This window comes from Arvicanthis niloticus, chromosome 28 (assembly GCF_011762505.2).
Source record: "Arvicanthis niloticus isolate mArvNil1 chromosome 28, mArvNil1.pat.X, whole genome shotgun sequence".
Lineage (NCBI taxonomy): Eukaryota > Metazoa > Chordata > Mammalia > Rodentia > Muridae > Arvicanthis > Arvicanthis niloticus.
Window position 1 is genome coordinate 19,577,070 of NC_133436.1, and position 18,926 is coordinate 19,595,995.

Here is an 18,926-nt window from a genome sequence, read left to right on the forward strand (position 1 = left end):
GCAGGAATAGTCCAGATTCAAGCCAGCCACTGCTTGAATCTCATTGTTTGTAGAAGGAGATAGAGGAAATGCTTAGCAAACATGCTCTGGGGACAGCCACGTTCTGCTCGAGTGGTGACACGTTCCTCCCTACAGCAACTGTGAGCCAGAGGGTGACGTGAACTTCATGAAGAAGAAGTTCCAGTTACAACGTTCAACTCAAGGGTTAGGCTCCGTTTCCTCATCCTTTCCTGTCTGGAGCCACAGGAGTTCACACTTCCGGTTCAAGAGCTTCCATTTTTGCTGTGCTGTGTCCCAGTATCCTCTGTCAGTGTCTCTAGAGCCGGCACCTTCACAGCCGCTTGCAGAGCTTGGAGGGTTTGTTCCTTTCCTCCTTTGAGCTGAAGACCTTTCCCCACATTCATTAAAGCAAAAGATCCTGTGACACTGCCCAGCCTTGCTTTAGAAGACGCTGTCATCTTCAGTTCTTACTCGGTTTTGGCTCCCAAGTTCCCTTTTCTTTTTTATAAGTTTTCTAGTTTTGTTTTTGTTTTAAATCTCAGTCTGCTGTGTGGTTAAAAAATAAATTCTGAGGATATATATATTTATTTTAAAAATATAATTAGCAAATCACAATATAGAAGAGGTCAAGAGGCAAAGAATACATTTTTAGGAAAAATAGACTATTCCTTACTATTAATAGAGAAACCCAGGCAAGGTCCAGGCAAGGAATAAGTCCTTACACTATTATCTTCTAATGAGTGCTACCACATGATATAGGTTAAAAGAAAAGATGACGTTGTATCAAAACAAAGAAACAAATGAAAGAAGAGATAAGGTTACCTCCCTTAGAACATGAACAGGTTTTTTTGGTTTTGTTTTTTGTTTATTTATTTATTTATTTATTTATTTATTTATTTTTGGTGTGTGTGGGTAGCAAGATTTCTCTATATAGTCCTGGATGTCCTGGAACTCCCTATGTCAGTAGACCAGGCTGATGTCAAACTTATAGAAATCCCACCTCCTCTGCCTCTCTCTGCCTCTCTGCCTCTCTGCCTCTCTCTCTGCCTCTCTCTCTGCCTCTCTCTCTCTGCCTCTCTCTCTCTGCCTCTCTCTCTCTGCCTCTCTCTCTCTGCCTCTCTCTCTCTGCCTCTCTCTCTCTGCCTCTCTCTCTCTGCCTCTCTCTCTCTCTGCCTCTCTCTCTCTCTGCCTCTCTCTCTCTGCCTCTCTATCTCTCTGCCTCTCTGTCTCTCTGCCTCTCTCTCTCTCTGCCTCTCTGCCTCTCTCTCTGCCTCTCTCTCTGCCTCTCTCTCTCTGCCTCTCTCTCTCTGCCTCTCTCTCTCTGCCTCTCTCTCTCTGCCTCTCTCTCTCTCTGCCTCTCTCTCTCTGCCTCTCTCTCTCTCTCTGCCTCTCTCTCTCTCTCTGCCTCTCTCTCTCTCTCTGCCTCTCTCTCTCTCTGCCTCTCTCTCTCTCTGCCTCTCTCTCTCTCTCTGCCTCTCTCTCTCTCTGCCTCTCTCTCTCTCTGCCTCTCTCTCTCTCTGCCTCTCTCTCTCTCTCTGCCTCTCTCTCTCTCTCTGCCTCTCTCTCTCTCTGCCTCTCTCTCTCTCTGCCTCCCTTCTCTGCCTCCCTTCTCTGCCTCCCTTCTCTGCCTCCCTTCTCTGCCTCCCTTCTCTGCCTCCCTTCTCTGCCTCCCTTCTCTGCCTCCCTTCTCTGCCTCCCTTCTCTGCCTCCCTTCTCTGCCCCCTTCTCTGCCCCTCTGCCCCTCTGCCCCTCTGCCCCTCTGCCCCTCCGCCCCTCTGCCTCTGCTTCTCTGGTGCTGGTATTAAGGTGTGCACCACTATAGCCAGCTCTAGAAGGTTAACAGTCTTAAAAACTATTTTTAAAAGGAAGATTTCATTTTTAAAGAAATAAGGGCTCTTGTAATACCTGCCTCCACCTGCAATCTGTCACATGTAAGTCAGGGCTTCCTCTCCAAGCTCTTGAGCCTTGTAACTAATTAGCTGCCATTCCTTGGAACACATCAAATGTATTTTAATTACACTGAATATTACTTTAAAAGATTCCAGTGAAGAGCGTCAAACCAGTCTGTGGGATCAATGTTGCAGTATAGCCCAAGTTCGAGGATACTGAGGGCTTCATCAGCATCCTCCGTGCGTGCAATTTTGAAGTTAGCTTGCAGAAACTTTAGCATCACTGAGATCCTTTTCAGTATTTAAAGTACTTTGTGCTTGGTCTCATTGGTTCTGAGAACAAGGTAATTTTTAAATATGCTTTACATTTTTAAAATGTTTATGTGCATGATTGTTTTGCCAGAATGAATGTATATGTACCACATGCCTGATGCTGTGGACATCAGAAGAGATCACTGAATCTCCTGGAACTGGAATTATATATAGTTGGTTATGAGCACCCATGTAGGTACTGAGATTCAAACCTTGGTCCTCTGCAAGAGCACCACATGCTCTTAACCACTATACAATACAGGAAGACTTGGGAACTTAGAATAATAGAAAATACATGTTGCCAAGTTTTGAAAACTTCAAACCAGCAATATCAAAACCTATGTGTAGTTAATTTATCTAGCAATACAGCCAAATACTAGTAGATAACATCGTATCATCAAAAGCACAGGCTGTATCAGGTTTTCAAATATAGAATTTAAATAGAACACATTTGATGGAAACATTTTTTTAAAAAACGTATTACAAGTTAATGGAGAAGATTTATAACATAAAATCTGGATATTTCAAATGGTTAAAATGGGCTATAAAAGAAACAAAAACCAAAACAATGCAAGCAACAACAGCAACAAAAGCCCAACAGCCTTTAGAGAGAGGAAACGTTTCAGATAACTGAGTGAAAAGCCAGCTCCCATAGGAGAAAAACTAAAGCATGAAAGCTGCCGCTGGAGAAGAGAGCAAGCATGAGGAAGCCGTGCTCAGTGACTGATGAGGATCAGTACAACTCATTACAGAAAGCATTTGTTGTGAATTGTGGGATGAAACGGTTCAGTGCATAAGTATTCACTGGGAAGCAGATTCAAACGGTCGAAAGTGGAGCTTGAAGAACTTAGAGTCTAGCTAGCGCAGAAGGAAGTGTCAAGAAGGAACAAATGTCAGAGCCACTTGTAAGTCCTTAGCTGTGAACTAAGTCTGCTATTGCGCTCCCTGTAATTTATGGTATGACGGGCTGGGCCCCTTGAACAGAGACTGACTTCCACCCTGAGTATAACATCAGGGATGATATTTCCCAAATGGCAGAGAACTCAAGATTCTAGCATTAAGATTTGGGAGTTGGGGGTTGTGGTAAAATGTTAAATCATAGTAAATGTTCTTATCCTGGAACCAAGTGCTAGGAGCCTCTGCTGGTCCACTAGCTATGTTGTAGCTTGCTTATAGCTAGGTCTTGAGTTTCTGGAGAGAGACTAGGGCCCAAGAGAAGAGGAACAATCCCCAAATAGCTCCCCAAAGCAGCCATTTGCCAACTGACTAGGTGTCCTCTCAGGAGTGTGGATCAATGGCTTCAGCAGTGGCTTCATCATCCCAGAAAACAATAGCACCTGGATGGCAGGAATTAGGTGTCAGACCCCAGAACATCTATAAGAGATGAGCAGAAACTACAAGAGCAAATGGCAAATAGAAAGCCAGGAGCAGCCAGCATCTCAAAAGGAAAGAATTAAACCCAAAAGAAAAGTAACAATTCTAAAAGCCTTTAAAATGAGTGCAATTAGAATTCTCAAAAAGGAAGAAAGGGGCATTTCTACTCAGTGGGGAGACAGGGAAGGCATTAAACAGAAATTCAGATGTGAACAAAGACCTTTTTAAAAAAATTCAGTAGTAAAAATTTAAGAAGTTAAAGTAATTATTATAAAATAACATAAAGAATAGATAATCTATTGCTATGTGCGGGGGTGGGGGGTGAGGGAGGCTGTCAGAAAGAAGATGTTTAAAAGCTGGTATTTACATAGAAAGAAAGAAACAAAGTATGGAGTAGACACATGAATAAACTTTAAAATGTAACACTGACATACTAGGGCTTCCAGAATGATAAAGTGGTTAGAATGTGGGAATGGGGATAATGGCATTAGAATGTTAGAGATAACTTAAAAATTATGTGAAATTGACAAAAGATGTGTTTTCAGATCTAAGCTTAACCATTTTTTAAATGAAGAGGAGACTCATCTTTTAATGAGGTGGTAATCTGAGCCTATATACTAGTATATGAAATGAAAATATAATATATACTGACTTACATAACAGAAAGTCAAATTATCTAAAATGAAGAACTATCTCAAATTCATAGTAATAATAGGTACCAGAAAGTAATAAAGTGGGATCTTCGGAATGGAAGCAAATCTATTTGCCAGGTCTAAAGTCAATATCCAGTCAAACTCGTATACAAAAGATAAAAATGTTCTTCTTAAATGAAATAGAAACATGGTAACATTAACTCTACCATAAGCAATTCTTTACAAAACAGACAAAAACCCTAAAGGACTGACTTTAGGGAAAATGGAAAATGAACATAACACAAGTGCAGGCCTCAAACGACAAAAGTAAGTAAATTATATAATGTGTTAGTAAAATTTTAAAAATATGTCCTACAAACACACAGTGGTAATAATAATTGCTTTGTGTGGTTCAAAAGATATCATTAAATTATATTAAAAAATAGAGCGAATAACAAAAGGAATTCCGAGGGATAGAATTATTCTTGTGTTTCTCTGTAGAAATAATGCTGTAGAAACAACTATAGACCTTGGCAAAGAGTACCTGAGAGTACAGGTGTACATGAAAAACAATTAAAGATGCTGTGAGGCATGAGACATGAAACAGAGGGACCACAAAGGATGGATCTGTGTTAGTGAAGAATATATTGCAAACTGTACTATAAGAAGACAAGGAACTGATGATGCAGAATTACTTAAGTGAGGGAAAATAATAGGTGTATCTGAGAAGAAACCACTTTAGGAGAATCTATCATTTCAGCCTGGTTAAGGAAAACTCTCACTTAAACCATGTCTCACTTATTTCTATGTAATAATGAACACTGATTGCTCTATGGTGAGTCCATGGCAAGTGAATTAAATACCTTGCTTGATTTGTAATTGAAACAAAGGTCATGTTTGTCTTTACATATGATTATATCAGTCCGCAATTTAAAATATTTTGTATGACTATTATTAATATAATAACTTCAAGAGACATGAGGACACTATTAACTCATACGTTGCAAAGACAATAAAACGATTTTAAAGTTATTTTTACCATCTATCATTATACAGTCAGGGCTTTAGTTATACCGTTGCCACAAATGCATCCGATATGCTCTGCTCAAATTCCCACCCTCTGTGTATTCTTTCCCTCTTCCTCCCCGCCGCCACCTCTCATCATGGTACAGCATACCTTTTATCTCAGCACTGAGGAAGCAGAAACAAAAAGACACAGAATTTGAGGAGAGCCAGAAGCACCACAACAAGACCTTACCTCTAATTGATTAAAATCAATAAATTAGTTAAAAGTAAATCTTAAGTCAATAAACGAGACTCTAACACAGTATGAACTATACAAGAGCTATAAACAAACAAACAAACAAACAAATCCTTCCACAAAAACAGTTTGAAGGTATGAATGAGGCCTTTGGAGACTTTTAAGAACTAAAAAGTAGCTGAATCTGGTTTGCGCAGACACAGACACCATCCTGCATCTCTGCTTTAGTGAGATTATTTTGTGGATGCTGGCCAGTGTCACAATATTAAAGTTTCAATAAAATAGGGGGCCTGGAATCTTGCCATTGTTTTCTCAAAGCATGCTGTTCAGTGTTGGGGCATGACTTTTCTCCTACTGGGAGGCAGCTTATTTATGCAAAATGCAATCAGCATGGCTTCTTAAGTAGTGTCAGCTAGCATACACAAGGAGCCCGAATATGAATAGAATCCCACAATGGACTTAATTTGGTTTAAGGGCATTCTGAGTCACACTCTTCAGAAAATCAAATTCCTAAGAAAACAGGTTACAAAAAAAAAAAAATTATTTTCTCTAATTGAAAAATAGTTTGAAACGAGTTGTTATGTTGACCTTTTATCCCCTTAGTTTAACTAAAATTACTGAAATAGAAATTGATTTTAGCAGTTTAACATTTGTCCATTCTAAAAAAAAAAACACAGTGTGGGGGAGTGAATAGAAACACTAAGGGGATTCAGTTTCTAGCCTCAAATTAGGGAAGATAAAGCCACATGATCACTAGAGCATAAAGACGAGTGGAGAGGGGTGTGAGGGAGCCAGGGCAGATCGATTCACTAGCACAGAGGAGGGGGATTATAACCAACTGGAGAAGCCATCCTTGCATTTAGGGTGAGTTGGGTGGATTAATGCTATCAGGAAAGTAGTGCGAAGGGTGGGAGGGGTGCAGAAAGGTGGAAGATTGGCATGAATATCAACTGGTGTGTTGGGTTTGGGACTCAAAGAGAGCACGGGTCACCTGCAATGATGACACATCTCTTGCTTCCTCTCGTTCTATCCCTCTCTCCACCTTCACCTTCTCTCTCCCCTCTCTTTATCACTTTTCCTTTCTTGCTCTCCGTCTCTCCCTTTCATCGGTCTACCTAGTTTTTAAATCCGAGACATGCTACCTGGAATACAGTGTGGGTAACAGGTCAATAGCGGCACTACATACGATACAAACTGGATAAGAAACTTTTTGATGAACAGCAAAGGGGTTTAGGTGATTTTCTTAGTGATTTTACTAGGGGCTGATAAGGGACTCAACTACGGTGTGCTGGGAAGGGGATGAGATGAAGCTGAAGGGCAGAATGAAGGAAGGGGAAAGAAACCAACCGGATACTCTGGGGAAACGACAGTGGGCATCCACAATGATTGACAGGAAGATGACAATAGCATCCATTAAATGGGTAAAGGGGAGAAGCGCACAGATTGCTGAGAGGACAGATTACCATGTTGGAGAGATTTTCTTTGAAATAGGACACATCCAGTTAGATTTGTCTACTTGTACGAGTATGACTGCAGGAGAATACATGCATGGAGCTATTAATGAAGTTACATTTAATTGGTGCCGCTTGTTTGAGATGGTCAGTGGGAAGGAAAGTGCAGGTCCAACTCAAACCATTGGAGAATGACTTAGGAGAGGAAAGGAAGAAAATAAGGCGGAAGGCTGATGGAGAGATGAACTCCAGAAATGGAAAAGAGAGATGAAGTCAGCAATGAGTACTGGTAATTAGCTTACCAAAATCAGCAAGTTTCAAAGATACCATGTGTCTCGGTTACGGTTTTTATTGCTGTGAAGAGACACCATGAACAAGGCAACTCTTACAAAGGGAAACATTTAATTGGAAATGACTTACAGTTTCTGAGGTTCAGTCCGTTTTCATCATGGCAGGAAACATGACAGTGTGCAGGCAGACATGGTGCTGTAGGAGCCCAGAGTGCTACATCTTGATCCACAGGCAACAAAAGGAAACTGTATGCCACACTGAGCATATCTTGAGCATAGGAGACCTCAAAGCCCTCCCCCACAGTGACATACTCCAGCCAACAATGTCATACCTCCGAATAGTTCTACTCCCTATAGGCCAAGCATTCAAACACATGAGTCTATGGAGGTCATACTTATTCCAACCACTACTTTCCACTCCCTGGCCCCCATAGGCTTATAGTCCAACTTCAAAAGTCCTCATAGTCTATCACAGTTTCAACAGTGTAAAAGTCCAGAATTCAAAGGTTCTCCTGAGATATATGCAATCTCAACTAAATAAAAATATAAAAATATAAAAAAATAAAATTAAAATAAAAATAATAAAAATAAAAATAAAATAAAAATAAAAAAATAAAAAATAAAAAAAATAAAAAATCTCAAAATAAAAAAAAAAAAAGATCATAAGCTTCCTACATAAAATAGCACAGGATATACATAACCCTTCCAAAATGAGGGGAGGAAATATAGTGAGGAAATACTGGGATACAAAAGCAAGACAAAAAACCAGCTGGGCAAACTCCAAACTCTGTAGGTCCTTGTCTGATGTCTAAATACTCTTCAGATCTTCCAGCTTTATAGACTGAAACACACTTCTTTCTCTTGGACTGGTTTCACTACCTGGTAGCAGTTTTTCTCAGCAAATATCCCACAGTGCTAGCAAGTACAACTTTTTGGGGGGCTCTAAGGCAACCCAGGCTTCACCTTCACAGCTTTACACAACGACCTCTTTGGGCCTCCAGGCAGGAACATCCCTGCTACATGCCTGGCCTCAGCAGCCTTCTTTAGTCTATCAAAGATACTATCCTTGACAGTAAAGCAAGAACCTTCTGGCCAAAGATGCCAAGTCCTGCTGCTGGAGTATAGCCCCTTTGTACAATTACATCTTTACCAGCTTTCTGTTTTTTATTGGCTTCCTTCACTGCCTCAGCTTGGTTGTCCTGGAATTTGCTTTGTAGACTAGGCTGACCTTGAACTCAGAAATCTGCATGCCTCTGTCTCCTGAATGCTGGGATTAAAGGTATGTACCACTATACCTGTATATGCCTGGACCCAAACTGTTTTGTATTTCTTTTACTGTTGAGAGCTTAGCTGGGTAGGGTCTTGCCCTGAGTTCATAACTGCCTTTAGTCCTGTTAGCACCCAGATTTTTTAAAAAATCTGTTTATTTCTTTGAACACAGGATTTGGCTTCATTCTTCCTGGTACCCCTTTTTGTTTTGTAACTTTCCTTGCTCATCTTGTTCCTTCTCATTATAGATCTTTGTAAACATGGCCATTAATAACATTAATAACTGGACACAGTCTGCACTAGGTTGTTTTGAAATTTTCTCTGCTAATGCAATTAATCCAAAACTTTAGCTTCAGACAAACTTTATGGGCAAAGACAAAAAAAAAAAGCCACATTCTTCATCAAAATATCATGAAAACAGTCTCTAGGCCACAGACTGAAATACTTCTCCTTTGATACCTCTTAGGTCAGGCCCTACATTTCAAATCGCTCACAGCACCACTGCCTTCCATGTTCCTTCTAGGATGTCCCAGTAATTTCAACTTAAAGCATCCAATTGCTTTTCTATTACAAAGTCCACCATCTTCCTACAAACAAAACCAATTAGGCCTAGCAAAGCAATACCCCACTCCTGGTACCAACTTCCGTCTTAGAGCTTTATTGCTGTGAAGAGACAACATGACCACATAAATTCTTATAAAAGAAAACATTTAACTTGGATTTGGCTTATCATTTCAGGGGGTTTGTCCATTATCATCATGTTGGGAAGCATCGTAATGTGCAGGCAGACATGGTGCTAGAGAAGCCTAGAGTTCATCTTATTGATCCTCAGGCAGCAACAGGAGACTGAGTTCTACCTTGGGTGTAGCCTGCGCATTTGAGGATACCCTAAAGCTCAAACCCACAGTGACACACTTCCTCCAACAAGGCCACACCTCCTAATAGTGCCACTCCCTATGGGCTAAGCATTCAAACACAGGAGTCTATGGGGCCATAGTTATTCAAACCACCATAGCAGGCTTATCTCATCCCTTATGATTAATATCAGGACATTGATGGGTCAATACCAGGACTGGTCAGAATGGAACCTGAGTCATCTATCTGGCCTTGGAAGGAGATTTGGTAACCTAAGGCCATTTATAGAATGATCTAGAAGGCCATGTATAATTATGTAAACCTGACTCCAGAAGTCTTATCCTTTATGATTACTTGATAGCAGGAGACTCGTTAAGAAAGAAAAAAAAAGTACCTCAGTATTCCTTACTTAAGGAGACAATCCAAACAGGTTGCCAATCACCTGAATAGGACAATGCCCCAGAAGCAGCTTGCTGCTCTAGAAGTATTTTTCCCTTGTTAGTGCTAGAAGTTTAAATTAGGATTCTCTCGTATGCTAGGCAAGCTCTCCAGTACTGAGATATACCCTTGGCCCTTGTTCTAGGGACTTTACAAAATAACATATAGTCATTCTCAAATGTGTGTGTGAATAGTAGTCTCCTAGGCCACTGCTGTCACTAACTAGAGGAAAAGCCCTACCCTGCTCTGTCAGAAGCCTTGACTGCCTTCCACACTGTACTCTGTCCCAGCACACCCTTCTTTTTAAAGCTACATATTGGTGCTTTGCCTATATGTATGTGCATGTACCACTTGAAGGTGCATGCTGCCTTGGGACTGGAGTTATAAGTGGTTGTGAGCTGCCATATGGGTGATGGGAATTGAACCCTAGTTCTCTGAAAGAGGAGTAAATGCTCTTAACTGACAAACCATCCCTCCAGTCCTTTATCTGAATTCTTTTGATGAAGGTCACCAGGTCTTCGAAACCAATGAGGATCCAGAAAGAGATCTGCAATGATGATTTTAAAACAAAAAACAAAAGAAAATAAATAAACAAAAAAAATTCCCCAAACAAGACTTAAGCAGCTCTCACTTCACAATGGGTCAGAGACGTTTATTCTGGAACCAAATGTGAATGATCATGGCCTAAGAACACGGGTTTAGGTGACAAATACATTTGTGAGTATGTCAGGGAGACAGATTACAGCAAAGTGAGGAAGCCTTGGCTCTAACGCCTCAAATGCTTTCTGACAGCATTCTTAGTTTTGACTTGGTAGGAGCTAGTGGTCAGTTAAAATGTCTCACATGGTAGTCACAAGGATGTTACATGAGATAGATATGAGCAATGAACAGATATTAAGAAGACGGCCAAGATAGCAGCAGACAACTTGGCTCAGTGTCTGCAAAATTCCACCCTCTTTACAGTCACCAAAGTTCTGACTTGTCACCCAACATTTACAGAGTGTCTAACGTAGGTATGGCTTCTTTAGAAGAATCTTAGTTCGCATCAATAAGGTGCCATGAGTGCCATCCACAAGCCCTTGGAGATGGGGAGGGACCAAGCAAGCGATCTGAGAGGCAGGCTGCTGTTGCTCTGGCCACACATCCAGTACATAGGCTACTTCAACCATTACCATCTGTCACTTCCAGGATGCGTCAACACTCACATTTATTTATTAAGAACAAACATAACAGGATGTAAAATCCCTAGATAGTGTTCTTTAACCTAAATCCAGGCTGAAACGAGACCACAGTACTGAAAGGCTCTTACATACACAGGCTCATTTCCCCAATAATCTTGTTCTTTGTATATGTTACAAACAAGGCCCGTATTTTCCCCAGCCCTATGTCTAATGTGGCACCCCAGGTAGCGATGTCACAAACTGCTACTTGGTCTGTTTACGGCTTTCATCGCAATAGTTTTCAGAAAAGGCTCTCTTGCCAGTTTAAGATTCTAGCCTTATCTTTAACTTAACGTCGTTTAGCTAAGTTTATGAACTACCTTTTTAGTTCACAATGGGGGCAGATACTTGATTGAATGTTTTCATAGTTATTTCTATTTTCTCTCCTTTTGCCTCTACATCCACAAAATACTGATGACTTATAGCCTCTGCTGCACAGAGCTGGCCTAGACACAGGCTCCTCGCCAGCCCCAGGCCATTGCTCCCCTGCATTCATTCTACAACCCAATAAAGTGGTTCTTTGCCATAATTCCACCTACACACATGTTTAAGGGACAGTCCTGGGTTGATCCTGGTCTCTTGATCTACAAAGAGGTTATCAGTAGGAGCTGGTACCCTAGGATGGAGACAAAGGGCTAAAGAAATGAGAGTAGAAAAGATACCCTGATCTTAGGGAATGAACCAGAGTAATATGTAAGCCTCTGATATTCACCAGCTCAAAGGAAGAGGACAAAACTAATTGTTAAATGTTTGGACTGCAGTACTCATTAAGATACCATTAAAATAATGTCTAATATTCATTACATTTAAAACGTACCAAGTGTTAATTTAGCCATACACATTAGCATGGCTATGGCCTCAGATTCGGAAATTAGCTTGGATCCACCCTGAGAAGGGATTTAAAAAAAGCCTCAGGCTCCTGAGAAGAAATATTCTCAACAAAATTCTCAAAGCATCTGCTTGGGTGCTGCTTCATCATGTGGACTCGCTGGGGGCTTGGGGGGGAGAATAAGCAAGATAAGACATTCTTCCATGCTATCCAAAGGTATATTTTAATCTGCTTGGCTATGGTCTTAAATCATTCTACCTTACATTACATGGCAGACTAAGGATACAGACTATTTCAATTAATTCCTTCACTTAAATAATTTCCGGCCTAGAAATGTCAAAGTAATCTGAAAGTCAATGGGATGTTTTTAAAATTATTCTTGATGGAGCCATGATTGGCTCCACTGGATGCCTTACCAGGATTCCACAGCGCGAGAGCATATACTTGATCATGTTTTAGAAGGAACAGCACCTATGAGCATCTGCTTTTAAATCTTTTTATCTAATAACTTCTTTTTTTTTTTACCACTTTATCATTCAACAGAATGACTTAGATCTATTTCCTCCTTAAAATGAAGCATGTCAAATGTTGGTTAACTCTAAGCGGGGGACATGGCTCAGTGGGTAAAGTGCTTGCTGTGTGAGAATGAGGACTTGAGTTTGAATCCCTCCTACCCACCTAAAGCCAGCTATAGTGCCCACTTGGAATCCCAGAGAGGGGACAGTAAAACTGGGATGCAGAGGCAAGGGAATCCTTGGCATCTCATAAGCCAGCTGGTCCCCACTGTAGTATTAAACAAAAAAAGATGGAAGTTGAATACAGACCCCCAAATTTCTCCTCTGACCTTCACATGTACATAATGCTGCAAGCATGTCTGTGTGCATCCACATAACACACTATGACTTAAAAAAAGATTGATTTCAACAACCAATCAAGTCCCTGCCACAGATAACTCTTAAACTCCATGAAATTGAGTGAATTATTACATAAATCTTCAAAGTGAAGGCCGAAGAAGAAGGAGAGCTAAAGACAGAGCCTGTTACAGTCGAAAGGCAGGCTTAGCTTCATTAGGCAGAGTTATTTGCTTTGTATTTTAAAATATGCAATGGACACTTACATAATGCCACAATTTCTGCCAAGCGTTACCCGGAGGGGCACAGATTCTTGTATCCTGAGATGAGCCTCTGCCCTCTGGCTCTCATGTTCTGATTCCGAGGGTTTTATGACCCAGCCCCCAGGCTTGTTTCCACTTCAACTCAGTTAAATTACACATGCATTTATTACTGCACATAGTGCCGGGGGCCCCCCGAGGAGAATACAGAATAAACAGTGCATTATACTAGACCGATCACTTGTTAACCCTTCCCTTTCCGGGCACCACCCTATCCAAGCCTGGACAGCATCGCTGTGTACACTGCCGTTCAGGAAATGCAAGCACAGCTCATGTTGATTTTCCCATAGTTACTTTTCAGATCTGCTCCGCAACCCTGTAGTCCTCACATTCAGTAGGAGTGGGAAGGAGGAGGCATCCCACAAGCTCACACGGTTGCCTATTTCATTCTACCTTAGTTTGACGTGCAGGACAAAGTTCTGTGGAAGTGTCAAATGTCCAATGTCCCCCACACTCCTTTATGGTTCAAACTCTCTTAGCCTACCCATCCCCTTCTGCTACACTCATACTGCTGCTTCATAGCTAATACCTGCAACAAGACCCACAGGCCTCTCTGCACAAGCAGTCTAGGTGACCTCTGGTGCCTCAAACATTCCCCGCCCTGACAGGAATTGTCTAAGGAGTGACTGTTGAGGGAAATTATGAAAGACTCCAGTGAGAAGCAACTTCCTCTCTCAACACACACGGCCTCAATCTAGGAGTCTCATGATTTTACTAATCTAACCTCATGCTGACACATGACTTCTTTGCTGTCCAAGAAGTCCCCAGGCAAATTAAAACATTACTATAGATTTCCTAGTGGTGTCTATTATGAATTTTATCCCTATCCAACTTACAGCATAACTCCTTTGATGGAAATTACCATGTCCCACAATTCCTTATCTTTTGTGGGTTTCCAATGGCTTGGCTGTGAGACATGCTCATTTAGTAATTCCAAATATCATAAAGAATTAGCATGTCCCCCAAGCAGATTTTCATCAACAAAGCTAGCTTTTTAAATTTGTAAGTGTTCTTAAGTTGTTGAGAGCTACAAAGGTCATCTAGGGAAATCACAAAGTCCCCTGTAGTCCTTCCTCTGTTCCGCCACCTTTGCTTCTCTGGTCTCTGCCTTTCCATCTTTGTGAAGATGAAAATAGGTAATACATTGAATTCTGACATTAACCATGAGCTGCAAAGGAGCCACTTCCTGTACCTTAATCTCTGTAGTGGGCGGGGCTTTTCATACCTCTAACCAGAGGAATGTAGTACTTACCAACTACTGCTACATGGAATTCTCTCTCTCTCTCTCTCTCTCTCTCTCTCTCTCTCTCTCTCTCTCTGACAACTAAGGACTCAATTTAATGCTCAGCAATAAATTTGTTATTCTATTTTATGTTGCATCCATAATCTCATTGAAATTATTTTTTAAAATAATCCCGTTTTTCACATTTCGTATATCAGATACATTAGATACATTGAGCATTTCTGAAAATTCTGTAAAGTTAAGATATATGCCGTGGTCATAATGTTAATATTAGCATGGAGATGAGTCCTGTGTCCCTCAATTTGAGAGGGATTTGATAACATGATATCACCATTATAAATCTAGAAGGTGGCACTTGAATAAATTTCTTGAATTGTTCTAAATCATGGTTTGACTAATGTTATTGGAGGTCAAAATTTTGTGACTACTAATATCAAATTGTACTGTGAACCACCCTTCATATTCCAAATATTTCAGCATGTCAAAGTGTACACTAATAATTCTAATGGCTTGGGAGGGGAGTGTTGTACATTTGAATACAGTATACATGCAGAGGCCACAAGGGACATCATGTTTGCTGTTCTAGCACTCTCTGCTGTGAAGCACACGTACTGGTTACTGCAGGTCCCAGACATTGTATTTTATTAAACTGCTTAGAATTGGTAAGGTACTGAAATTAAGAATGATTATTCCTGCCAGTCACATTAATATTCATCATGTTAAATGGAAACCAAAAAGTCAATTACATAAGACTTTAAATATTTTACTAGACTAAAAATCCCCACGCTAATTTTTGGAGTTGACAAAAAAAATCTAATAAAACAAATCAGGGAGTGTTGGGGTGAAATCAATCATATTCTCATGGTCCTCAAAAGAAAAATGCTACATTTGAAACCCACACATTTGCCCAACTCCCTAAATGGCTTGATGCTAGGGTGATTCCTAAAAAGATTTCATATGGGTTGAGAGAGAGGAGTGTGTACAATAGAAATACCAATACCAATACCAATGGGACATAAAAACTGACTGCTCAATATTATCTACTAGGGGCTTTTACCATAACTGGGTCAGTTGCAGCACGAAATGCAACAGTGAAGGGTGCCAATAGAAAATCAAGTTGGGAATGGAGGGAGAAATGGGTTTTAATCAAGTGCAGAAGAACTGAACACCAAGGTAAGGAACCAAACTAATAGCTTACTTACCAAGCACACAATAAGAGCTTAACAGGTGTTGGTGACCCCAGTAAACAAAAGCCAGACATGGCCCCTGTCTGCAGACTAATGCATAATTTTAGGGTGAAAGATATTAGGAAGGAATGATGGTTCTTATTGGATGGCTGCTTTCAAAATTGTGAAAACTTGTTATCTTATTTCCTTATCCTGGACCATGGGATAGTTGATTGATTTTATTGGCTCTGTTACCACGGGAGTGGTAAATGATGTCAAGTTCTCTAAATTTCTCCCATGGTATTACGAAAGACAATGGCACCAGAACCTAGTTTGATTTTAACTCCCAATGTTTTGTATGTGACACTTTGTTCTGTGCTTGTGAACCAGCCTCCTGTTTACCCTTGGTTCTTTGATAAAACTTCAGAAAAAGGACTTGATTTATCATCCATTTCTCTCATTTAATGCATGTCAAAATAATAATTTAGTATTTAATGTTTAATCAACGGTAGCAAAACCTACCTGTAAAATATTATATTGTGAAGGTACTTACTATTATTTTTCTGTTTTTATAAATCAGACATTCATTTGTATAAGCAGGATTTAATTCAAATTATAATACTATAAAGAGAGAAAGATATCTAAAATTACATCCTGTCTTCCAAAAGAAATCAGCAGTCCTGGCAAAGGAAGATCCAGCATCTTACCAGTGTGATCTGTGACTACCACAGGATGCTGACAGGCCACGTCTTTCTTCTATACCATCCAGACACTGATGAAAACTGAGTGAGTTAGGCATCTCATCTTCTTCAGTACGTAATAAACTACTGAACATTCAGGACTTCCTACCAAGCTCCTAAATAAGTTTGAGCCTTAATGTCGATTAGTTATAACCATCATTATTATTTGTGGAAGATACTTAAAATTTTTTTTCAAGCCTGGTAAAATCTGTCAATCGCTGTTATTTATTAATTTAATCCATTAAGTATTTTTACCAAATACCACCATTCTCTGTTTACATGAGACAATAAATCAGTCTACCAGTTACATCCCTCTTGAAAATGATCCTGAATCGTCATGATGATGGAACAAACTACAAATTATTTATTCTGGGGATCTGGCCTATACTACTAATCAATTCTTTAATATATTTAAATGAATACCCACAGAAAGCATTTTTCAACACCTACGATGTATGACCCAAGAACCATTCTAGGGACTAAGAATCTGACAATGTAGAAAATAGAAAACTCCCTATCTTCACAGAAGTTAACATCAGGTACCCGGTATTGGGAAGACAAGTTTAAAAAAAATCTTGTCTGTCTGTCTGAATATATTTGTATTTAAAGGCAACAAAAACAACAGCAAAAACCAATGAAGAGAAACAAAGTAGAACAGGAGACAGGGAGTACTATGAGTTTTTGTTTTGTTTTGAGCAGGGAAGCAGGGACACAATTTAAAATCAGGCAGCTAAATAAGAAGACGGGGGAAATGACATTTAGGTAAAATTTGTGAGAAAGATGGAGGGGAGGGGGAAAGCCGAATGGACCACTCTGGAGGTAAAAGTACTTGTCAACAGAGAAGGCCAACAGTGTGAAGACCCTGGGGTGGGAAAGAGCCTAAGGAGAGATCCCGGGTCTAGAGGGGAACTGGTCTTCTATAGTGTGTCTGTGGAAAAGTGAACAAGTGACAGAGGTGGTGAGGGCCCTGAGGGTCTTGGACTTCTAGAATGGAATACCAGAGGGTGTGGAAACGGCCCTAGTCACACTGGTACACAAACCGTGATCCTACTTTAAAAAAAAAAAATCACTCTGAAGTTTAAGCTAATGAGATGAAGGTGTTATCTGTGAGGTATCTAGATGCTTGCTTAGGAAGGAGGACAGAAGTAGAAGACGACAGAATCTCAACTCCCAGATGAGCCTAGGAGATGAGTTTACAAGGAAAAGACTTTCAACACTAAGCAGCGGGGAGTAGAAGTCATAGGAGAGATTTTTAAGTAAGAATCGGTTAAGTCTTGTACTGCCCATCCCCCACAGGTACTGCATGAAGACTGTTCAGGATCCCACGGAAATACAGTTTGGTCTCCCAGAGCTGCAATGGCTTCCAAACGTGCTAGGTTCAACCAAGAGCCCAAAGCCTGTACTGTGGAATGACTGGATCCACAGGGAAGAGAATATTAAAGGAAAATATTTATGAATAGAGAATTAAAGACACAATAGCCATGCAGAACAGACGCACTAAAAAGATTCCATGAACCGTGCTGTGCGTCTCCTCCGAGCAGGCTTAGGAACATTGATTAACCCTCATGCTACAGACTTTACTCTTTTAGATTTCTGAAATCACTCCATGTCTAACTTCATCTGATTAAAAGTCTGGAATGCTGGGCTGTTGCAAAAACACAAACTCTCCCCCCCCCCTTCCCTTTTTTCTTCCTCTTGAGCCCCTCCTGCCTCCTTCCGGGTGACAGGTAGAAAGTAAGATAGTTTTTAACTGGTCTTCGGAGGTGAGTATCCTTTTTAAGGAAGCTTCAGCTTTTGAACTTCTAAGAGGCCTGTGCCGCTCAGGATGGGCAGAGCTGGGAGAATTTACAGATGGGCATCTCCAGAGCAGGAAAATAGCCTTTCTGAAAAGGAAGTGGCTCTAGATTGGGGAGGATAAAGGAAAGGCATCTTTAAGACTGGTTCCCTGGACTGGAGGAAAGTTGATTTAGGCCACCAAATCAACTCCTGGTCTGGTAGTTTGCTCCAAGGCCAGTCCCAGCTCTGAGTGGGACAGGCCCAGGGGTAGGGCAAGGGAAGGCACTGGGTGATAGAGGTCCCTTACTCTTTAGATTTATCTGATCCGTGAGCAGAATTGATCCGATGCACTTCTTTCCTTTTAGCTTGTTTGGAAGCCATGCCTGTGGCCCACCGGGGCAGCCTCCAGCAAGGCCGGCTGAGAGCGCGCCACAAGGCCCTCGAGGCTTCCAGCGTCTGCCGTTGCCAGGAGACAGCTAGGCGTTCTGAGAACCGGAAGGCTCCTCCTCCAGGCCGGCTGGTTGGAGGGAAGGCTCCGGAATGAAGCTTTAGACTTAGGAATTGGTGATGGAGGCAAGCGTTGACAGGCTTAAATAGCTGCTGACATTCTGCAGCTTGTTATGTCTGGATCTGCGACTCTGAACCTTAGACACAGACTCTCTCTGCTCTTCAACTAGGAGAATACAGATACTATCATTGTCACACCCCGGGTGTTCTCTTAGCTGACCATAGGAGTTCCTTCATTAAATACTACTGAGTTTACTAAAGGCTTAAACAAAAATGTATCCAGGAAGAAATCCATTTGTCTAGACGTTGAGAAAAACAATCAGTGTGTCTTTGCTAGGTGAAAGGATTAATATGGTCATGAAATGGAGAAATGCTGAAAAACACAGGCAGTTGGGAATCTATGTAAACCCAAGATCTATCTATCATAGCTCGGGATTGGTGCTCAGGCCGTCTGTGCACTTATCTTCACTTGGGGCTGGTTCTCTTTGAGCCACCTTTTCCCA

General features: G+C 40.9%; 1 protein-coding gene across 5 annotated transcripts in view; it reads right to left on the reverse strand.

The window, feature by feature from the left end:
* Window positions 1-18,382, reverse strand: part of Adgb (androglobin) — a 125,731-nt gene extending 107,349 nt beyond the window's left edge. For 2 of the 5 annotated variants that reach the window (XM_076926844.1, XM_076926841.1), the window contains exon 1: window positions 18,224-18,382. In XM_076926844.1, coding sequence (XP_076782959.1) covers window positions 18,224-18,297 — 74 coding nt within the window. In that variant the 5' untranslated portion in view covers window positions 18,298-18,382. The remainder of the gene's footprint in view (window positions 1-18,223) is intronic. The other 3 variants (XM_076926845.1, XM_076926843.1, XM_076926842.1) reach the window with 2 other exon arrangements.
* Window positions 18,383-18,926: the final 544 nt, after the last annotated feature.